The 22,137-nt window shown below is 33.9% G+C and overlaps 1 protein-coding gene across 4 annotated transcripts in view; it reads left to right on the top strand.

Moving 5' to 3' along the window:
* Positions 1-22,137, top strand: part of LOC147065949 (uncharacterized) — a 42,044-nt gene that overhangs the window by 1,987 nt on the left and 17,920 nt on the right. For all 4 annotated transcript variants that reach the window (XR_015071670.1, XM_085956178.1, XM_085956177.1 and 1 more), the window contains exons 2-3: positions 17,057-17,306; positions 19,440-19,526. Coding sequence is in view for 3 of the 4 variants with exons in the window: in XM_085956178.1 (XP_085812304.1) it covers positions 17,057-17,306; positions 19,440-19,526 (337 nt within the window). In the remaining variant the exon portion in view is untranslated. The remainder of the gene's footprint in view (positions 1-17,056; positions 17,307-19,439; positions 19,527-22,137) is intronic.

Genomic DNA, 22,137 nt, shown 5'->3' with positions numbered 1-22,137 from the left:
CCCACGAAAACCTGCTCAACACGTTAAGTCGAAAAATAGTATTTGGAAAAGTTTGGCACGCGTACGTAAAAAGGTTCGCCAATCCTGTAATAGTTTGTCATTGGAAAAGATTCTTAAGCAAATGTACTGATTGTTGCAAAACAATGGATAACAGGTTACTAATAAAACTCGTACTAACATCATTGTTGTTGTCAGCACATTGTATAAATGTAAAGGTGTTTTTTTTTAGCCCAATGGAACTTGAAATTATATAAAATAATTCAAAAAAATTTACTTTTAATCAAATATTTTTTTATCAGTTTACCAGAATCACAATTTATTCAAGTAAAGCTATTCTTGTTTCGTATGTGGTGGGTCGGCCACATTGTAATAAGTATTATTATTTATTTATTTCATCCTGTCTTAAGCCGCGTTGACACGGTCCAAGTACGATCCAAGTACACTTGGACCGAGTGCCATCCAAGTGACAGCTCCATACTAAGTATTCATATCTAATACTAATAAGTAGGGCCCGGATTTATATGCTAGTGCATGTTTTGTTAGGGTGTATGCACAGCTATGAGAGTTGCACAGAAATCTGTTTTGAAAGGCACAGAATCCAAAAATAAAATTTTATTGTGCATATAAATGCATATTTGAGACGTTAGAGCATATTTGAGACATTAGTGCATATTTCATAAATAAATGCATATTTTAGAGCTTTTGAATTTATAATTTTAGTTTTTTAAATTATTTTATCGAAATATAACTAAGTTAGGAAGGAAGATAGTTTAGATGCATTTGCATTTTTAATGCCATCTCCGAGCTGTGGATTTATCAGTGAAAAAAGTGAAGTTAACTCGGGCACTATTATTTAAAGTTTGCCCAAGTGGACGTTGAGAGGTAGTTTTCCGCATATAAACAAAATACTGACAGATACCTATGCGGAAAAATTTAATGCCAGAGCATAATATTGAAAAAGATTTCATTTTTTTTCGGGCAAAAAACAGAAAATAGTATTTAGGAATAGTTATGTGTGTCGTTTTTGTTTTTTAAGTTATGTTTGGTTTACATTGCTTTATTATTCAATTGTTTGTAAGTACTTGTGAAAAAGCTATTTTGAAAATTGTAATTGATTAACTTTATATTCTTTGTTTGTGTTTTTTGTTCTGATATCGTATTATGTTGACAAATTATTAACTAGTTATTCGATTTTTGTCAGTAATATTGGGTAAAGTGGGTATTTACAATTTTTTCCGCAAAAAATGTCAATTTATAACTGCATATTTCTTCGGTTTTAGTGCATATTTTATTGATTTTAAGTGCATACGTGTATGCATATAATCATGTTTTTTGTTGCATACAAATCCGGGCCCTACTAATAAGCTAACTTGGGTAAATAGGACGCGGTCCAAGTAGCTTGGATAGGAATAATTAGTATGAAGATATCTCATACGAGTGCACTTGGATGGCACTTGGTCCAAGTGTACTTGAATCGTACTTGGACCGTGTCAACGCGCATTTATTTTATTATATTAATCACCTTGGAATGTTTTGTTTCGTCACTTAGCTACAAAAATCAAAAAAATATGTTAGTAGGTACCTATTGCATTGTTTCGCGAATGAGTCATTCGTGTGCGTATATTGACATCGCATTAATATGCGGTTTTATTCAGACATATTGGCAGGCGACATTACCACTCGTGGTTTTGACACATTCTCATTGAAAATCATTTATTTTCTGTTGAATTGTTTTTTTAGTCACGGGAAGACGAAGGTTCCCTCAATATAAAAATAAAATATTACGCATCGGTTTTAGTTTTGAGTTGGATTCTAGCGAATTGTTGGTAGTCTACCGTGAGGATTCCCAACCCCGTGGCCGCGGGCGAAGGGGGCACCATCACTGATGCGAATCTAAATGACTGAATATCACATAACATTCATAACTATGAAAAATTGGTTGAAGAAATCCAATGATTTTTTTACATACGACGTTGCGAACCTTTTTACGTACGTGTGCCAAAATTTCCCAAATAATATTTTTCAACTGTCCGACGTGCCAAGCAGTTTTTTAAGGTTACATTTTTCTTTAAGTTTTATAAAAAAAATGTGTAATAATTCTATTAAAAGGGTTTAAAAATTACAATTGAGTTATTGATATTATATCTTTCACCGTATTTCTAGCCTAAGGCAAATTTTTTATTCGTTGAATATTTTTTTCCTTGTTTTCAGATTACTCAAAGTGATCGTGGAAGCATTTAAACCACTCTTCTTTCATATTATATTCACTGAGCGGTTTTCCATTTTTAGAGATTATGTTTGACGTAAAATAACAAGCAGTTATTATATTTGAATGACTGCCGATAATTAATTTCATAACGTGTGTTAATTGTATATTTTGTATATTTAATACCCCAATCCTAAGGACCGACATATTATGCAATCGTATGATTACATTAAACGTAATGATTTGCCTTCAATTTTTTATACAATGCGATTTGTCATTATGTATGCATGATTTTCATCGTTTCCGTTTGCGCACCATTGGTACCTAAACATATTATGAATCCGAAGAAAATACGCATGGCTATTTTGTCATTATTTTTTAATATTATATTATATAAGTACTCAAGTACTTAAGTAGGTATATATTTTATTTGTAAAACTTTTTTATAAAAAAAATATTTTTTATATATATATAAAATAGTATTATTTCTTTTCTCTTCAAAATGAAACATTCGCTTGCCATGCAAAATCATCTCGCGTGCCATAGGTTCGCCATCCTTGGTATATACAAAGACTTTTTATAATATTCGTTCGTATGAGAATGTCGACGAATTGAAGGGTGTCCTGGCGGTGGGTAAGACGGAAGAGCTAGGCAAAATTGTAAAGTTATTTAACAGAATAGGAGTGAGGACCTGATCGACGGATCCCCTTCTAGAAGAGAAGAGGCGATATGACAGCGAGTCGCAGTCAAAGCCTCGGTAAAATCACAAAAAAAAAAAAAAATATTCGTTCGTTTATTATTATTAGTCGCTTTTTATTATTAATTACATTTTTATGTTTATCATTAACATAACATTTAATAGGGTCTTTTGAAAATAGCAAAGATAATTTTGAATAATTCATAGTATTACGTATTTTATCTTAAAAATAAAAATGTGTATCTCTTTGACTTTCGATACGGTCACAATGCTGTAATACCTAAGTGTAATAGGTATATTATCTTATCGATGGTTATTACTAGCTGCATTAAATAATTAAAATCTTGATATTAAAATATAAGATGCTTATGTATTCAATAATTCGTCTACCATGTTCAATAATATCTAACTTATATAGCCTTGTATAACGATTTGGTTGAAGTTGATGTTTCGAGTCATCTTGAATTACGCTCATCTTCCCACACAGTATTATAATATGTTAATATTATTAAAATGAGTTCAAATAGGTACCTACATATTTGCTTAGATATACTTAGACTTGAGCCTGATGCTTGAAATGTCACAAATCCTTATAAACTATTTACCCGTTGATCGTCTTCAGCGCAACCCACATTGGGGTGCATGTCACGGTACTAGTCGCCTACTGTCACGGGCTGCCGCTACGGGTAAAAAGTATGTAATGTCGTTGTTCTTGGTGTTTAAAATGTTATCAGACTGATCCTCCTATCCCGTAGCACATTTTGAACCTTTAAACGAATATTGTCTAATTGGCAAAATCTGCCGTAATCACTAAAACAATAATGAGGTCACTTCACGTTGAACTGCACTCCATCGGCACCTGCTTTTTATCACTTTCTACATATCTACATTTTGTTAAATCTTGTCAAAATCACGTTTTTTTTTTGTTTTTACCGGTTGGCAATATGTATTTTCAAGAATGTTGTCTATTATCTATGGTCTGGAAGTTGGGTTCTGTTCAAAATATTATCTATGGATGTAATATCGCAAATATTTTTAAAGTACGCACACGTAGAAATTGTTATAATTAATTGAAATTAGAATGAATAATGTATAATAATTACAAATACTAATACATTAAAGTTGGCACTCTCTGTAATTGAATTTAAAGAGGTGGTGATCGTTCAAAATATTCTGTAAAATGACGAAACCATAGACTAAATTTGTCGCCGTGACAGCGTGACAGTGACGTGACATGCATCTCAATTTGATCAGAACCTTATCAGCTGATATGAGTTACCCCATCTCCACCCGCCATATTGTATAATAAAATGTAGCCGTGACGTCAGTTGAGTGACAGCACTGTCGTCAAAAATGAAAAATGGTGGATGTCGCGAAAGTTACATCCAAATATTCAGCGTTCATCGCGTGAATTGAGAACCTTGTTACTTTTGTAGATTTCTCAGTTTCAACATTTACCAAGTTACTAACTCTAAAAACAGTAGGTAAGTGCGTATATTTACGAAAGACGTAGGTACACAGGTATTCAGCATGGTCCATTTTCTAGATACAATGCTCCTGAATTTCGATTGACATTTTTTATGTTCACTAAAAAAGATGTCATAAAAAACGCAACATCTCCGATTATTAAGATCAGGGAACTCATGTGTTCTGTGCTTGAGATGGATTTATATAAGAATACGATAAACGTCTAGGTACCTATATCCGAAAGTTACAGCTTCTTCTGGCTTTAAAATAAGCATTTGGCATGCAAGTAGATCGCAAAATATAACCCATATTTATTTTATTAGGTACTTAGTTTTTTTTCTAGATGCCTTTATGGATACCTCGCATTTACTATCGAGATTTCTTTGAGGACTTTGGCACACAAACTACTCTTGATGCTAGTCAAATGAAAATTGTGCCGGCTGAGAAATATGCCTTATTGGAAACCATTCGTCTACCCGCATCGGGTATTGCTAATTTTAATTCGGCCATGAAACCGAGTTGAAAAAACCCTGGAAAATTCTTTGTAGCGCAAGGCCATGGTGATTCTGATGAATATTTTGTCGTATTCGTTGGGAACTGAGAAGTTATATGATTATTCCACGATGGCCGTGCGGTTTAAGCGTCGGCCTACAGCGTCGTGTGTCCAGTTTCGAATCCTGGGTCTGGCAAGTACCTACACATATATTGTTTTTCAATTTGTGTATGAGTCAGAGTATGGATCTAGTAGGTTGAGCAAGTCGCTGACATCCATTTCTCGTAAAAACAAAAATCTGTTAATACAAACCTCCACCATGTGGAGGCCGATATGTTCCTATTAGGATCGGACATGGTCAGAAAAATAATCATAATTACGGTATATTGATTAAATAAGAAATAAGTACATATATTATATTTATAATACAAATACATGGAAATATGTGCATATTATAGTTCTTCCTCTTACGTTATGTAGGTATATTTAATTATTTATCAAATAAAAAAACATATATTAATGTAATTTCGGTGTAACTATATTTTTTATTTGTGTGCCGTTTAATTCTGGGAAAACCTTTGGTGTACCGTGGGTGAGAAAAGGTTGCGGAGCACTGCTCTAAACGTATAAAGTAATCAATATGATGCCTAAATCTAAACGAAAATCTCCTATGCATATTTGTTTTTCTCTATATGTTGGTAATACATACATATGTTACGCCGAATGTGCAAAATTGACTATTACATGAAATGGGCTAAATTTTGCCTAAATCATGAAAAATGCAAATCCGTTGCCTTATTCATGAATTAGGCAAAATATCTACCAAGTGAGTGAATTCAGCAGTAATTTTTCTGCCTAGTTCACGCATTAGGAAAATTAGATAGTAGCGCTACGGTGGTATTTTATGCAACTAAACCAAATATGTCAAATGCTCATGCATTGGTCAAAATAGATGGTCGCGCTCCGGTGGTGTTTTTTGCAACTAATCAAACTAACCAAATGTGTCAAATGTCATTGATTATATAAAAATATACCAATCAATAACTACAATGACATTCATATCCATTTACTATACCCAAAAAAAATCAACTATAATATGATAATGGAAGCATTTTATTAAAAGGTATTTTCGCAATTTGATTCGTGCTTGGGTATCAATTGTGCAATGGTCGATTGTTTGTTTGTGATAGTATGATTTGATAGTGTGATGACACTTGTTAGCTAACCTCAAAATGGACATTCAGTTGAATTCATAATTACAAAACCTAAGCTAACCTAACCTAACCTAATAATAATAATATTATATTATGTCCAATTATAACTAATAAAACCATCCGTATTAAATTTACTTTTTCTACTGTCATGTTGACAGTTTAAGATTTCCATACCCTGGCGAATTCACGCATTCGGCAGATAATTTACCTAATTCATGAATAAGGCAACAAGCCTGACTATTACATGAATTAGGCAAAATTTTGTCCATTTCATGTACTTAATAGTCAATTTCGCACATTCGGCGTAACACATATAAATAAAATAATTTTTGAGCGTGCCTACCGTTCTTAAATCAAAGTAAATTCTTTAAGCTATGCATGTATATTATGTATAATATGAATAATTTTGGCTAGAAGTATGTAGGTAGATATACTTAATTGTAGGTACATATTATATCAGATCAGAATGCCGTAGTGAAAGTGGTTGAATAAAATAAATGATTGGGGCCGTACAATTTTTTTTGTAAGTACTTAATAAAAGTAATTTCTATTTTTATTTTGAACGTCTGTTTGACCGCATTTTACACATATTATAGTGATATTTTTTCCATATCACTCCTAAGCAGAACCTCCAAATTGAAGGTATTCACAGACCTCTTTTGTTGAATGGTTGATTGAAATTATTCTTTTCCTTTGCAAGAAATTGAAGATTTTGTTTACAGTGCCGGATTTACTCTTAAAGGGGCCCTGGGCGAAATATATCGGGGACCCTAAAAACTCAACTTATTCCGGTTTAAGAGACAGGGTACGGAAGTAATTAAATATTTCAAGCTTTTGAGTTAATGATGCGTTTCAATGTAGAAAGATATATTCTGTATAATTCAATAAAAAATAAATCAAAATACCTACCTATTGTTAAATATTGTGTCAGTCTTGCAACGTGTGAATTTTTGTTGCTCTCTAATGAAAGAATGTTCCCATTGCTACACGCCGCTAAGTTTTATTAATATATAGTAGTTTTTAATATGCATACCTACTCACGTTGCAAAAATAAGAACAACAAGTTGCAACATGAACCTTCCTCAATAAGACAGGTATTTTATTCTCTCACAAATTGTATGTTTTTTTGTGTCTCTGTGATTGTGTGCCATATTAATATGGGAAGCATCTGATATTATTATATTCAGCGTTCGAAATAGAAAAATTTACGAACCGGAGCTCTGAAAATATTAACATAAATACCCCAGGGCTATAGACCCTTTAACCTTAACCCTATGGTAAATTCGCCATGCCCATCTATTCTATACACAAGACTGCTTTCGGCCGCTACGGCAGCTATCTAGGGTAGGTTTGTTTCAAAGTATTAGCACTTATTGTAACAATTGCAATAAGGTAGTTGTAATTGTTACAATATATAAATAATATAAAGAGGTGCTATGTCTTAATAGCACCTCTTTTGGCTGTGGTAAATTTTAGAGAGACACAGAGAGTTTAGACTGTTTAGACGGCTGACTTATTGTAATTGTTACAATATCATTTATATCATTTAATTATATCAATCATCACGTCATCACATCGAATTGGATCATTTATAGTCACATATTTAGAAATGTTAATATTTTTTAAGCAGGCGACTTTTTTTTACTATCAGGTCAATTTTATGGTGTGTGTTTATCTGAGTTAACTGGTCGACCTGCTAGGCCGGGCTCCTCTAAGACTGGGCCCCCAGGCTATAGCCCTGTCAGTAGCGCTCGAAACGGAAAATTTTACGAACCGGAGCGGTCGACAGTTTTCTGAAGATATTCACACATTTATCAAATTGTATGTGTTTTTATAAAAATAAGTGTATTAGATTTTCTATTATAAGGCTTATCTAGCTCATTCGGTCAAATTATTTTTTCCACGAGAAGGAGCGATAATTTTACCGATTTCACGAACAGGAACGGCGCTCCGGTGCACTCCGGTCCATTTCGAGCCCTGCCTGTCAGCCCCCCCGCCTTGTGGGGCCATGGGGATGGGTACCAATTTCTCACACTGTCATGGCGGATTTTGTATCTCAAGAAGGAAACTTTATAAGCTATAAAAAATGTTAACAACATAATGTGAATCGGCAATCTTTCTCATTAATATTCACGAGGTGTTTTTCTGCACTTTTGGCTAGTAAGCTAGTAGCACATAGTGTCACCAGACAAAAAAACCCTTGGTCCGCAGTTTCAAATCACAAATCCACAACCTAATCAAAACGCCCCCGGCTAAATGTTTAGCTTCCCTGATCCACGTAATAATAATTGCAAAACGCATTCTGTTGGCCGAAGCAGCGTGCCGACGAGGGACAAGGGTGCATAATTTTTTTTACCTAGCACGGGATCGAGCGGCCAAGTGAAGTACCGTTGTTCAGTAACCTTCCCCTCTCTCTCTTCCCCTCCGTAGAATGGACCCGCCAAAATTAAAAGATGTTTTTGAAAAGAAAAGTCAGTCCGGACCTACCTACCAAAGCGATAACATGAAATAAGTTTCACGCCGGAGGGGCGTGAGGCGTGCCTCCGCGCAATTAATGACGCTCCCGGCCCATTTTTAAATCAATCGTCAATAACCCGTAATCGTTGTAATACCAATCGGTGACTCGCGCAAAAACCCAACGAAAGTTAATCAATTCCCTAGTGAGCGAAAAAGTGAATCAGTGCCTAGTGCGCGGGATAATAATGATAATTCGACCCCTAATATAAAGACAGTGCGGTAACTAATTTAAGACCTCTTTATATGTAAAATGATGTAATATTATCAATGTTTGCCTATGCCCTAGCGTAAATAAATGTAGTTCCACGTGGGACTGTCAAATCAAAGACGTGTTTTATCTTGAATTATGTATCCTGATGTCCACACATGACCTGCAACCCGAAGTGATACCGGATCAGGACATCAACCCAGAAGACATGTGAGTTCATCTTTCCCCCCGGTATCAATAGATACTGATGAAAAACATTTAAATGCGTTATTTGCACTTTTATTATGCAAATTTGGTAGGTACTTTGCGACTATTATTATTATATATACAAAAAGTCGATCAGAGCAACAAACAAGTTGGCAACCCCTTTTTTATACCAACATTCCATATGATATATCGATTAACTCAAAACTAGTGAATCGCAATCTCGCGCTTAAAACTGTGTGATTAAATGTAAAGTTATATAACATATAATTTTATAATACAGATGTGAAATATTTATGAAATGGGGCCAAATTATTGATTTACTAGTAATATTGTAGGCATAAGTATCTACTAGTTTAATAAAAAAGTCAATATAAGAATCATTGGCGCCAACTTCTTATCAAGATTACACCTAATTCTAATATCAATATTTATAGATACGCATAAAATTGATAACACATATATTGCATATTATCAATTTTATCATTAAATATATATTTATAAGAAACTGACGTATTGACGTAGTGAAGACGTAAAATTATCTTGTCACTATGTAACGCAATGCAAATAAATAAATTGTTGGTCAGCTGTGAGATTGATGGCTTCAAACATCTCCGTTCAGAAAGAAAATATTATAAGTGAAAGATCATCAGAATTCTGTCTAAAAAGATTAATGCAGTTCTTTCTGTGCCACATACTAGCTAGAAGGGAATGGGATACTACTTATTTTGAACATATACATTTATACATTTTAAATTTTGAATCAATAAACATAAATCTTAATATTATTTTTTTTATATTCTTTAAGTTATCTACTCGTAGTCGTCAGCTAAAATGTCGTTATAATATGCAAATTTCGTTAAAATAATTATTTTGAAAGAACCTGTTTTTTATATAACATTTTATCAACAGATGGTATTATTGCGTTCCTGATCTTATGCACATCTATATTAATAATATTCAGTGGTAGTTCTGAGACTTTTTTAACGGTGGGGTCAGTGTTTTTGTATTATAAACATACTATTGGCTTAACGTAGTAGATTCTTGGGTTTCTAGAAGCTTGATACTTCTTCCTTCTTTCCTCCTTCGTTTTGAACTCGTTGCATCAAGAGAAGCGTTGCCAATTTAACGTTTTTCTATATGCATCTAGCTTGCAAAAAATGCCTCTAGTTTGTGGCGTATTTACTAGCATTTTTTGATACTTCCAACACCATGAAATGTGCTGAAAATACGCTAGATATTTAGTTTATTTATTTTCATGCGCATCAAATTTCTGAATATCAGATACCTACTTATTGCGGGTAGGTTGATACGAGGGTGGGTCAATAAGTCCTTAGAAAAGCCGACAGGTGGCGCGAATTGTACTGTAAGCGGTTTGTTTTCATGCAGCGGCACTACCGATTCAGTATGCTGCGAAGTTTCAATTAGATCGGTCGGGTTGTTGTGTGTTTCTCGTACATTTAAAAAAAAAATTTGCTTGTGGAAAATGGAAAAATGGAAAATGGAGAAAATTGAGTTTAGAGCTGTTATTAAACATTTTAATATAAAAGGGTTAACAGCAAAGGAAATAAAAAATGAGTTGGATTTAGTTCACGGCATATCTGCTCCTTCACTTGCAACTATTTATAACTGGTTAAATGAATTTAAACGTGGTCGTACATCAACAAAGGATGAACCACGCTCAGGACGTCCTGTAGAGGTGACTACACCAGAAATGATCAATAAAATCCACGATATGGTGTTAAGTGACCGAAGATTAAAGTTTAGTGAGATAATTGAGGTTACAGGGATCTCAAAAGGTGGCGTCATTTCTATTTTACATGACAAATTGGGCATGAAAAATATTTCTGCAAGATGGGTGCCGCGTTTGCTCACAGTCGACAATAAACGCAATAGGGTGGTGGCCTCTAAAGCCCTGTTGTCGCTCATGCAACGCAATCCGGATGAATTTTTTCGTCGCTTTGTGACTGTAGATGAAACATGGATACACCACTATACTCCCGAGACGAAAGAACAGTCAAAGCAGTGGATTGCGAAGGCAAACCATGTCCAAAGAAGGCGAAAACCGTAAAATCAGCTGGTAAGGTTATGGCTACTGTATTTTGGGATGCACGTGAAATTATTTTCGTTGACTATTTGGAAAAAGGAAAAACAATAACAGGGGATTATTATGCATCTTTATTGGACCAGCTAAAAAACGAAATTGAAGAAAAACGGCCTCATTTAAACAGGAAAAAAATCCTCTTTCATCAGGACAATGCCCGTGTTCACACATGTTTACGATCAATGGCTAAAATTGAAGAATTGAAGTTCGAATTGGTCGACCACCCACCGTATTCGCCAGATTTAGCCCCCAGTGACTTTTTCCTTTTCCCAAACTTAAAAAAATGGCTAAGTGGACAACGTTTTTTTTCAAATGAAGAAGTCATCGATCGGACAAATGCTTATTTTGAGGACCTTCCGAAAACTTATTTTTCTGACGGTTTAAAAAAAATTGAGAAACGTCTAACCAAGTGTATTGAGCTCCAAGGAGATTATGTTGAGAAATAAAAAAAAAATACAAAAATAAAAACTGTTTTAATGCTTTTTTCTAAGGAATTATTGACCCACCCTCGTACCTATTTAAGTAGAGTGGGAAATGAAACAACATTGTTTAACTCTTGTCTTGAAAAAATGGAAACATTCATGGTCTTATTGTGAAATGGTATCATATAATTTAATGTGTTCTTAGGAATGTTACATCAGTTTGACGAATATCGGAATAACATGAAACGAAACTTGAACGCCGTTGACACAATATAGACATTTTTTCGATACACGAAAGAAAATGTATTGAATTCGTTCTTCGAAGACTTTACTTGCAATTTTGCGTTTTTCATGCCAAATAGCTTGTTTTTGTACACCGTCTGGCATGTTCTGATCAACGACAGTTGTAAACACTGTTTGTGACATAATAGCTCCAATCTAGATGTTATTCCTAAGTTTACAATAGTTTTTTTTATACTAGATATGTTATTAGTTTGCGCAAAGCTACCATCGTTGCTTTGGTAATTAGTTGTCTTCATCTTCACCATAACATAGGATGGAGTCTTTACGCTACTTAATATTATATACACGTTTAGTGACATACATTCCCGACTGATTTTAAGGCCCTCGATGATAAAAAAATAGGGTGTGTACTTATGTACGCGCGTTAGAAGTTATGCTTCTTTGGCGTAACAAAACTTGTGATAACCTAGATTCTTCGACTAGCTCTTAATTATCTTGTTAATACTTTGGACGCGGAAGACGCACACGGCGCGTAATGACCAGGCGGCCGATCGATGTAATTAACGTGCATTTTAAAGGGGGCAATTAAAAAATCATTATCGACTCAGCAGCGAATGAGTATTACACACTGAAGAAAAAGGGCTGCTTATTGGAGCGCCGTTGGTTTATTTCTATACACTTTATCTTATATTACTAAATTATCTAATTATTTCTCGTTGTTTTTATTTTTAAAGTAACAACTGTCACTCGGACGTTTAATATTTTGTTTACGTTAGGAATTGCAAATGGCCGACAATAATAAATTTGTTGCCTAGGCAACGGAACAATTCTACTATCAAACTTGCGTTTGTATATAGCTGACTGATTCGCAGCTAACTTCATACTGTCGAGCATTTTCGTAACGACGTACGCGCGCAGCTCTCAATTTCACTCTCTACTAGGGATCTCGAGCTATTTTCAATACCTATAAATCCCGGGATTGATAAACATAATCCCGAAGCTTTCGGGATTGATTTTTTTTATTAATTTTTATGGAAGATAAAATAAAAACGAAAATATAACAGAAAAAATACTTTTAATAACAATAATAATAACTACATTAGAAATAAACTGAGTTTGAATGAAGTTTGACTTACACCCATGTGTAAGTTGCCGATTTATTTTATTTTTTCACACAAATTATTAAAAATGAGGAAGATTGGAAAAAACAATGCTTCGCACTATTAACAAAGTAATTCCACCATGATCTCATACGTTTTACGGCAGTTTCATATTTGGCTGACTAATTAGATTTATGAAGCGGAAAGGCCATAAGTACACCATGATTTTCTTTACTATTTTAAATCTCGCTAACCCATTCATTAAGTCTTTAATATCAGAAACAGCAATCTCATATTAAATTCACATTATTATTTATATTACAATATTATTTACTCCATTAAACTTATGTATTTCCAAGATTGAACTTATACAATATTAACAATAAATATGTCTTAAATAGTATAAATTATACTAGATTTATTTTTGACCGATTTTATCAATGTTATTTGTAAATATAAAAATTTTATATTAACAATGGAAAACATTTGCCTATCCCAGGATTGTCAAATTGTAATCCCGAAATCCCGGGATCAGAATTTTGTCTCAGGATTGGATTCCCTACTCTCTACCAAACGTACCAAAAGAAGTATAACTTCAAAAAATATTTTTTAATTTTCCAAATACAACCATGCATTCGACTGATTCCTTATTTTACTCTTGTATATATTATACAAAGACGGCTTAGTTGAAATTCATTAATTTGATTGGCGTAAACAGACTCCATTTATTTTTAGTATTGTACCTATTAATTTAATATTTAACTATAATATATTATGGGAATCAACCTTTATTTCCAAAAACTTTCTGCGAATTCTCGCGAAACCACTGGCACTACTCGCGGAGCCCTAGGTTTCCGCAGAATCTGGTTGGAAATCATTGCGCATATTGTCTACATTTATTCTTATGTTCAGCAAGATATTATCTGAAAGAAAAGTACCTACATTGCTCGCTAGTTTTGCGTAAAAATGGAAAGGGTTTTTCTGATAGCAAAATGCAATTATTTTTTTTATTTTGAAATTACATAATAATATATATACCTATGTACTTTGCGTGTTTAATTGAAAAATGTAATAATCATTACGAATTTAACTGTAAGGTAGGTACATACATGAAACATGTACGAAGGGTTTTTAAAAAAATTCTTAGATTTTATTTTTGTTTCCAATGCCTCCTTATTTATATTCAACGCCCCCTCCTCCTCAATTGCTTACAAGGTTATTACGGGAATCGGACAATTGGGCGCCAGGACAATTGGGCGCCGCACTGTCGAATAAAATAAATATACGTTCGTTACGATGTAATACAGAAAGTAGACGAGGAATTTTAATCAGTTTCTATCTACTACTTCTTACTTCTCTAATACTTCTTTAAGCGCGTTCGGAAAATCAGATCAAAGTGTATTTTTGGCGTGTGACATGTAACACATAATTTATTTATTCACACGAAAAAAATCGCACTCGATTCGATTCGAACCACGATTGTTCAGTTATCAGCCGAACGCACTGCCTTTACGCCACATTATGATAATGCAATCGTGACGATTATACAGTATACTATTATATAGTTTAGAATTGTTTCGTTATCTAGGCAGTGAATTTATTATTATATATACGAAGAATTGTTCCGTTGCCTAGGTAACAAATTTATTATTGTTGGCCAAAATAAAATAAAAAAAATGAGAAATAATTAAATAATTTATTTAGTTATATAAGTTAAAGTGTCTAGAAATAAACCAGCGGCACTCCAATAAGCGGCCCTCCTTTATTCTACTTTTTATTGATATGGGACTATTAAAACGTCAATTCTATCTTATATCATACTTTATTATTTGACAGATCTGAAACATGACGTCTCGCGCAATGATGTGATCGTAGCCGACTATAGTGACCATAGAATAAGAAGTATAGATTATTTTGCTCGGTGAAAAATATTCTTTTGCATTGTGAATTGTACCTACTCCTTTTTATATGTGATTAGCTGTTAAAACTAAACTTAATATTTTTAAGTGTGATAGGTACGTTACTTTTGTTTGGTATTACATATTTAGTTTATGTGAAAACTATTTTCTAACTGTTTGAATATTTTTGGTAGATGTGAATTTTGACTAACGTGGTGTGCGATTATTTTATTTTGTTACGCCAAAGAAGTATAACTTCTAACGCGCGTAAGTATAAGTACACACACAGATTTTTTTTTAAATTTGGGGGGTTTGGCAAGTTTGGGCTGGCACCCGGGCGGCAGACACCCTTGGCGCGTCCCTGTGAATCGTAAAATAGATCTGTGTTTCCAGGTTGGAATACCAACATTTTGTTTTATTAATATAATATTATAAGTAGGTACTCACTGAAAGTATCTGTATACATCTATATAATATACTATAATGTATTGATGCTATAAACCACTGAGTTTCAAGTTAAATATATTTTTTAAATTATGCCCCAATTTAAAATAAACTGATAATTAGTTCCGTTATGTTTTTACTAATTGTTTGATAACAGTTATTATTAGTAAAACAATGCATTTGTCAATAATTGTTACAAGATAGTTTATCTTACCAGAAAACTAACAGATAGGTACACATAGCATAATATTATGAAAATATATGTATTTCATTAACTGTTTGTGTACAATGTACATTATATTTTATTTCAAATTAAGTGTTCTTCCTGTTAATGATAACACACTCTGAAACATCAATAGGGTTTTAAGAATATCAATCTTATTAATTGTCTATCTTAAACCATCTACATAATATTATAATAATTATCCTAGAGCTATTTCGACTTTTGTGAGCGATTGAGTGCCGTATTTATCATGTCCGATAGGTCCAAAAAAAATTGATCCCCTAATCGTTCTTTATTCAAAAACAAAAGTATGGATTTGAGAAATCTCAACCCGATATTGGTCTATGGGGGTGTATTTGATTTATCCATAATATGTTTTCCATTCGACACTAGACTTTTTCAGCACTCATTTACGTGGGAAAATATTTTGTTGACATTCGTGTGCAACACAAATAATTTCCAACACAGCTGCCCGTATTTATATTTTAAACTTAAATGCATTTTTTACCAATATAAAATCAATTTTGATAAAGTACCTATTCTATTTCAAGTAGCATTCTTGAATATGGGTCGATTATCTGGTGTCCTTATGAGGTTTCCTATAAGCTTATTTTAGAACGCGTCCAGAAAAAATTTCTTCGATGTCTTTATTTTATCATTTAACTATTTCCTTTCGATAATTCGTCGAATGATTATTTTCCAACTGCCTTTCTGCTCTTGAAACACTTTTGCCTGTTATCGCGAGGGATGGTTTCCAATCCTGGTGTCCTAATGAATTAAAATTTATATGCACCTGTCAATTACCTATATGGTCGCAGCCATGATTTATTCTGGATCGGAACCGTTTCCTCGTGTCAAGCCTATCAGGCACCATTAGCGAGGGGTGCAAGATTAATAAATGTGCTCTCTAAAGACATATACATTTTCAACGATGTACCTGCTTTGCATTTTGTTTTTGTAACTTTATTTTTCTGTATAAAATTGTATGTTTTTTTGTTTTCAAAATTTTATTTTTCTGTAAGTATTAAATTGTACTCATTTTTTTTTTTTAAATCGATGTTTTTTAAAATGAATGTAAAGAATATTAAAACTATGAATTTGTCAAAAATCTCTGTCACAAAATATAGAAAACTTAATAAACTAAATTTAATAAATAATAAATATGACTATAAAATAATAATATGTAATAATGTCGTGGGACCCTGCACCAAATTCACAATTTATAAAATTTTTCTTAAATCGTAGGTTTATCTTTGATACAGATTCCTGATACATATTTATTAATTAATACAGTTTAAATTGTAAACTATCAAAAAAATGTCTCAAATTGCAAGCTTCGTATTTTTCCGTTAGGTGCCTCTTTTAGAAAGTCTGAGTAAAGGCTTCACCTTAAGCTGATTCCACTATTCTCGGCCCTCCGAATCGCTATATTAATAAAAAATGTGGTATTGCTAGATGGCAACACCATATTACTTATATTATTCGGCGGACAAAGACATTCTTTTGTTTTTTTCATGTTTGTTCCAAATAATAAATGAATTACTTCCTATAGATACTCTGGCACCATAAGAGTGATAGAATGCTGTATTCTAACACTTTTTTTCTTTCATTTTCAGAGCACTCAGAGACCTAGCAAAAGAACTGACAGAAACCGAAGAGAAATATGTTAATTGTTTAAGTCACGTCGTCAGAGATTATCTCCCAGAATTGCTGAGAGATGATGTTCCAAAAACCTTACCAAGTGAAACATACTCAATATTCTCTAACATTCAACTACTACATACCTTTCACGAAGAAGAACTACTGCCATCTCTTAGATCTGCTGGAAACGACTTTGCAACATTGGGTAAAATATTTACAGACAATGTGAGTAAAATATTATCACCTTAAAATAAGTATTCTAGTATTATGGGTTATAGGTACTATGTAGGTTAGTATGTTATTTATTAAATTGGTATACCTTTTCTATTTTAATTATGTTTTCCTCAATGCCAAGGGATTTATGACCTCTAATCACTGAATGATGACGTGTCATTGTGTTAATGCTTTCCATAAACTATAAATTTTCATATCAGCAGCTATCTACTATGTTATTGTCACTACTATTGTAATCTTTGTATGTAAAATTATAATTATTTAATATTTTAATCTGCAACAAAATACTAAATACTTACCTAAAAGTAACTCAATACAACACAGGAAAAATCACAAATATCTATGGAAAAGATTTTATATGAAAATACATAATTTTATTATCATGCAGGGTGACTGACATTTAGATGTAAATTTTAATACGTTTACAGCAATGACATTAATATGGACGAATCATCTGGGAATAAAAATGACACTCACTTTTTTGTCGGGTCTGCCGAATGGCATAATCTGTTCTAACGCCATTACAATAAAGGTGATATTGCTATAAATTCCCGATGCTTTTAGTCGGGTCTGCCGAAAGGTTCGGTTCGAACGGGTTCGCTCAAATGAACATTGACACTAGAAATACTATTGTAACGCCATTACAATAAAGGTGATATTGCTATAAATTCCCGATGCGTGATATCGCATAATGGAAATTGCGTGACGTCTACCTATACATGTGCGAATGTCGCTGTGCGTGAATTTAATTGCTAGCTACTGTAATGAGTGCGTTGTCCATTAATAATGTCATTGGTTTACAGGTATAAAAAAATCATATGAAATGGGGTCACTTTTCAACCATTTCTCATTATTGAGTATAGAATTTTTTGCATAATTCTCATAAATTTTCGTCTTTCAAACATTTTTATTATGTACCCTAGCAATACATATTGGTAGGTACAGTACACTCTCAGTAATCCCCCGCTCGATTATCCGACAACTACTATAATCCGCCATTATTTTTACTAGTTGAAAGCACAAAATCAAGCTCTATAATTCGCCGGTATTAGATTGTCAAATTCAGTAGTCCGCCGCGTACAAGTATACAATGCAGATGAGCCGAGTTTATTTTGGAAACTTCTCCTTCGTAAAACGTACATTCATTGCGAAGAAAGTAATGTACCAGGGAGGAAAGTGCTCAAGGACCGAATCATAATTATGCCGTGCTCCAATGCAACCGGGACACACAAAATAGAGCTTTTAGTCATCGGGAAAGCCAGGAATCCTAAGCTATTCAATAATATCTGCCTTACTGAACAACTTTTTGTGTTAGTTATTAAACTTAGTTTATAAATATATAGGTGTAATTTAGTAAATACTTGATTTTGATTATAAATAAAACCATAACTTGTAGTATAAATTTCTCAAATAAACTATGTTTACGAAATACCTGTTTTAAATTTTACCATATTTTGTATGCACTATAATCTGCCGCTTTCACTAATTGGACACTTGTCTGGTTTTTGGGGTGGCGGATTACTGAAAGCGTACTGTACATTGGTTAGATGATATGTCTTTTTAGTTCTATTATATGGAGTACTGGCATGGACAGTCATAGACAGAAATAACAGTCAGAAGTTTTTGAAATTTACATGTAAAGTTACAAATGTCGAGGCTGTTTCGAGGATGAATCGGACCAAAGAAATAATCAGAGACGAAGAATGTCCTGATTCAAGAATCTCAGAGACTGGTTTGAGATTGGACAGACAGAGAGAAAATGGCCGCCCGGGTCCAAGTCACCGACGTCTGATAGCGAATATGGTACAAAAATAGAAGAAAACCACTTCATACCAGATGAAACTTTTATTAAAATATATAAAATCGATTTCAAAAATTTTGAGCTACCTGTCTTCATGCTCGAAATGTTTTAATTTTTAAGTCTCCACAGAGCGGGGGTTATATCACTTTAGTATTTTTTCTTTATGAGGAATGGTTGTCAGCCTTTTCCCCAACTCATTTGTTACTTTGCACTGGATCAAACATACATCGAAATATATAATATCCATTTACAGCTGCTCAAAAAACTGGTGGGTATCGATTTGCATCAATAAAATTTATAAAAACACCTTTTCTTTATTTCAGGAGGATAAGTTCAACCTTTATATCGAATACTACATTAATAAAAGCAAGTCTAGTGATCTGACCCCAGAGCACAGAGCATTTTTTGCGGTAAGTTATTATTAATAAAATTTATTATTTTTTATATTTAACTTCAAAAATTATAAAAACTTTCTTCAAGCTACAATAATTTATCTAGCAAAAACAACTTAGAAAAATTTCAATGGTTACTGAAGTAAATTGACAAGATTTCTTTATTGAATGTTATTAAATCAAATTTTATGCATACCTACCTACTGCCATCTATGTAAGTGTGAGATTAGATATAAGTACATTATCAACATTAATAATTCTAATAGGTAGTTTTTTTATAACAAATTATTATACCACATGTGCGTTTTAGTTTGAATGATTTTATCGTAAGCATAATCCGTTACTTGACTTACATGTTTAAACTTGTCTAGTATTAGTATAAACTAATTACGCCTGAGTATACGTGCGTGCATTTACTGGCATCAATGGTGTGTAAATCAAACTATCCCGATAATAACTGCTTATATCCAAAAGTGCTGACGGTCTCGCCAATCTCATTCTCGAAGCATAAGTGAGACATGTATTGGTGCTATTTGATAGGTTGTGAAAATTGGTAAACGTCAAAATGCTCTGCGCCTTGTAGTTTGTATATTTTTTTCCGGCAGGTACGCCACTATCGTTCTACTGCGCAGGCGCAGATATCGCACAAGTTCTTGCTATCACGTGGAAATTCAAAAGCTGCTGAACTTTTTTAATCCATGCTTGCAATCTTGCAACTTGTACGATAATAAGTAGTGAGATAAAGGGCAAAGTCAAACGCTCAGTTAGTTTGCCTCGATGGGCGTTTATTGCAATAAGGCGAGAGAAATACAGGGGTAAAATACACATAAGTATAATACAGGCTATATAATGGCAATGGTATATCAAATATTTGTTAACAAGTTCTTTGTCTTATAAAAATTATACTACTATTCAAACTTATTCACTAGTGGCAATATATGGCTCTGCTTGAGGTTATTGGGTCAGAGGGACCAGTATAACAACCAACAGTTGAACCTTTAGGGTCTTACCTACCCAAAACCACTTCTTAACCCCCAAAAATGCCACTCACCAAGGATAGTGAAGCCTTCAGGTGTTCTGTGAGATATATTTTTGTATAGGAAAGCATTATGTTGCGCAAGTGAGTAACAGATGGCAGTAGTGTTTTCGAATAACTTTCTATTAATTTAAAATTCGAGTTAAGAAGCCATGGAAAGCTTTCTAGCCATGCAGGTGTGGTGGTATTGATTATTAATTCAATCTGGGGAAAGAGAGGCATATATCTTACAATATTCAGGCCTAAAATTACGCGAAAAGACTTAAAAATAATTGGTCAATTCATTCTGTTATTGGGCGGTTTGCCAGGTGAGACGCGGGTTGCAGTCTCTCACAAATCTCTTTAATATTAATAATTAGTTATTATAGCTAAATTACACAGGTAGGTACTATCTCGAAATAAACACAAAAAGAAAAAGTCAGGTTAATATTATTTAGTTCGAGACAAGGGTTGCGTCTCAGATAAATACACCTCTATCGGGTTTTTGCAGATGGCACTGATTTGTAGATCGATAGTTTCAAATGAGGCATGATACACAGGAGGATGTACAATAAAAAGAAAAATGTAGAGACAGCCCGATACAAATTATTATAATATTACAGGCCTTATTCCTAGATAACACTATCAGGGGAGTCTTATTTTTAAACACACAAATAGTGATTAATCATTACAGTAATATCGCGTTAGAGTAACCTCATTACGGTATTCGAGTTAAAGTTAAGGGAAAGATGTTGTCGTAATGTGGTTATTTTTAAAATAATCGCGGCATATCTACAGTACAATGGCGGTGGCTTGGGTCGTTGATACAATATCGATTAAACAAGAAACATACAATGAAATGGGAGGAATAATTGAGATCGGAATATTACCGAAAATTAAATAATTTAATGGAATTTGAAGTAGAAATCATTAAAAATAAATGCACAGAGAACTTAGGGTTTTGTAGGGTGGAGCTGCTTGCCTCGGACCTTCGGATGAAGGTGCTGTAGTGGACCAGGTCTGGTCTGGAGATCGTCGAGGGGGGAAAGAGACTTCCTTTACCCGCACAAGCTTATTTAAAGACTGCCCGGCATCCATGTTGTGGAAGGGATGTTTGAATCGCTGCCCGTGGGGTCGCTACTCATTGCTAGGAGTGGATGTCGGCCGCTTTTATTTCGGCCTGGGATTAGGGAGGGGTTTTAAGTTTGCTGGAGGTATTTTGGGAGGTCCTCTAGAGTGTTGTCTTCATGGCTTATTGGTTGTCGGAGTGATACCTTCGGTCATCGTCCCCCTCGGCTTAGGCCAGGGTCCGCGGAGAGTTGTCGGTAGAGCAGATTTTCGGGGTTGCTGGCCAGCTTCGCCGCGAGGTGGCGCTAGGATGACCGTTATCGTGGTCCGTCGACTGCGGCGTGAAAGTTTGCTATTTTCAAAGATGCCGGCGTAATTATGATTGTCGGGTGGTCATAACGTTAATTAGTCGCATTGTTAAGTCGATTTGGGTGGATATTCAAGGAGTGTGGTTGAGTTCGTTGGTTCTGGGGGCGTCAGGTTATTCCGCTGGTACGTACGTCTTTTCCACAGTAGGTGTTTTATTTTTCAGCTTATGTAATATGG

Source organism: Rhyacophila brunnea, unplaced genomic scaffold (assembly GCF_057557595.1).
Source record: "Rhyacophila brunnea isolate RB1 unplaced genomic scaffold, BYU_Rbru_1.0 scaffold_5, whole genome shotgun sequence".
NCBI classification, from domain to species: Eukaryota; Metazoa; Arthropoda; class Insecta; order Trichoptera; family Rhyacophilidae; genus Rhyacophila; species Rhyacophila brunnea.
The sequence above is the reverse complement of the archived record's forward strand: the minus strand, read 5'-3'. Positions and strand labels throughout refer to the sequence as shown.